The sequence below is a fragment of the Galeopterus variegatus genome, unplaced genomic scaffold (genome assembly GCF_000696425.1).
Source record: "Galeopterus variegatus unplaced genomic scaffold, G_variegatus-3.0.2 Scaffold196, whole genome shotgun sequence".
Classification (NCBI taxonomy): domain Eukaryota; kingdom Metazoa; phylum Chordata; class Mammalia; order Dermoptera; family Cynocephalidae; genus Galeopterus; species Galeopterus variegatus.
This window is the reverse complement of record NW_007726307.1, coordinates 398,757-400,994: the sequence shown is the minus strand read 5'-3', so window position 1 is coordinate 400,994 and position 2,238 is coordinate 398,757. Positions and strand designations below refer to the sequence as shown.

Genomic DNA, 2,238 nt, shown 5'->3' with positions numbered 1-2,238 from the left:
GCCGCCCGCCACCAACCCGCTCGCCACCATGTCCGTGGAGCTCGAGGAGGCCCTGCCGCTGACGACTGCCGAGGGGGCGGCGAAGCGGGCGGCCAAGGCCGGCGGCTCGGCGGCGCTGTCCCCGTCCAAGAAAAGGAAGAACAGCAAGAAGAAAAACCAGCCGGGCAAGTACAGCCAGCTGGTGGTGGAGACCATTCGGAGGCTGGGCGAGCGCAACGGCTCCTCGCTGGCTAAGATCTACGCCGAGGCCAAGAAGGTGGCGTGGTTCGACCAGCAGAACGGGCGCACCTACCTCAAGTACTCCATCAAGGCGCTGGTGCAGAACGACACGCTCCTGCAGGTGAAGGGCACCGGCGCCAACGGCTCCTTCAAGCTCAACCGGAAGAAGCTGGAGGGCGGCGGGGAGCGGCGCGGGTCGGCCGCGGCCACCACCGCCCCGGCGCCCGCCGCCGCGCACAAGGCCAAGAAGCCGGCGCCGGGCGCGCGGCGCGCGGACAAGAAGCCCGCCAAGAGCCAGAAGGCGGAGAAGCGCTCGCACAAGAAGGGCGCAGCCTCCAAGAAGGACAAGGGCGGCAAGGCCAAGAAGGCGGTGCCCGCGGGGGGCAAGAAGGTGAAGAAGGCGGCAAAGCCCAGCGTCCCCAAAGTGCCCAAGGGCCGCAAGTGAGCGCCCCGCCTCGGCTCGCGTGATCTCTGGTTTTTCTACCCTGAGTGTGCGTAGGTTTCGTACAGTGTCTCCGGCCTGGGCCGCTGCGCCTGCTCCGGGCCGCAGAGATGGGCCCCGGGTCCCCTCCAGCCCTTCTCCGTCCCTCCCCTCCCCCAGCCCTGTAGCGTTTTTTGTTGTTGTTTGCTTTAGATTTTTGAAACAGCCCTGTTGACGACCCTATTGGCTCTCGCCTGTGGCAACGGCCGTCGCCATGGTTACCGGCCCCTAGGCGCCAATGGCCGAGACCGCGGCTGCCGGGCCTGGCGGGGGCAGTTGGATGACCGGGACCAGGCGCGGCGGCCGCGCAGCCGGGCCCAGCTCCCCACCCTTCCTGCCTTAGGGAGAGCGACAAACAATCCCTCGGGGCTCAGGGCCGCGCGGCGCTTCCCTTCGTCCTGTTACTGGCCTTTTTTAGGGCAAAATAAATTCTTTGAACCTTTAAGCCGCTCTCGTTTTTTTCTCAGTGGAGGGGGGATGGCAGCGGTTGGCGCGCGGCTGGGGTTGGGTGGTGGGCCCCACGGGTCCTGGCACCCGCATCGTAGGCCTGGAGCCACGAGCGTTCAGCAAGAGGTGGGAATGGGGCGGTCGTTTTTCGGGGTTTACTGGTCACGGCCCCTCAATTCCTTGCCGGGGAATTCAACGGGGCATGCATCGAGGCGGCTTGTAGCCAGGTCACACCAGACAGCTTTTGCAGAGCTGAGATATTCTGAATCCGATGAGATTTAGTTTTGGTGAGATGTGACAGCGGCGAATGTACAGAGGTTTCTCATCTGGACCACACCCCGAAATGTGCCTTGGCCGGGGCACTTACCCTCTCTGAATGTAGTGGTTAATCCGCAGTACAAACGGGACCCGGGACCCAAAGGATTACTAGGAAAATTAGGAAAGGAATGGCTCCCAGCCCTACAACACACTGCGACACCCCGGTTGTGCAGTATCTGGGATAGTTGTCCAGTTGGTCAGTAGACCAGGGTCTGTTCTGACAGATGTTCCTATGAAGGGATAACTGCAAAACAGGGAAGATCCTGTTTGGGGGCAGTGGGAGCCAGAGAAGGTTCTAGGACAGTGGGTATGTACAGGTATCGTGAGCCTGGGCTGAGATTAGGTAGAGAGATGCAAAGCATCTCTTTTTACCCCTGTGTAAGGGGTTCTGGAAACTATGGGTCGGGGAAAGGCCGTTTGGTAAGAGCAGTTTGGGGAGAGGAGGGAGTACTGCTGGGTCATGAAGCAGACCCCTCCGGTACCTGGGTTAGTGGCCACTCCACTCTTTCAAGTCACTTCATAGTGCACTGGGGCTCTTTCTGAGTCCTGCTTCCCTTTCCTGTGCTGAGTGATGAGAACACTGCAGTGGACAGAACCAACCCAGGTGCCTGCCCTGTACAGCTAGACTGGGCTGTTGGTGGTTTGGGGTCTGGGTGCCTGGGGGCACCCAGGAAGCTGGTAGCCCTAGGATCAGACTGTCCCAGCAGGGCTGACGGCTCCACACTCCCACACTTCACCCCCCCCCCCCCCCCCCCCCCCCCCCCCCCCCCCCC

The 2,238-nt window shown here is 62.2% G+C and overlaps 1 protein-coding gene across 1 annotated transcript; it reads left to right on the top strand.

The window, feature by feature from the left end:
- The first annotated feature begins 25 nt into the window (after window positions 1-25).
- Window positions 26-1,145, top strand: LOC103584157 (histone H1x). Its single transcript, XM_008565267.1, has one exon. The coding sequence runs from the start codon at window positions 29-31 to the stop codon at window positions 662-664; it is 636 nt and encodes a 211-aa protein (XP_008563489.1). The 5' UTR covers window positions 26-28; the 3' UTR covers window positions 665-1,145.
- The last annotated feature ends 1,093 nt before the right edge of the window (window positions 1,146-2,238 follow it).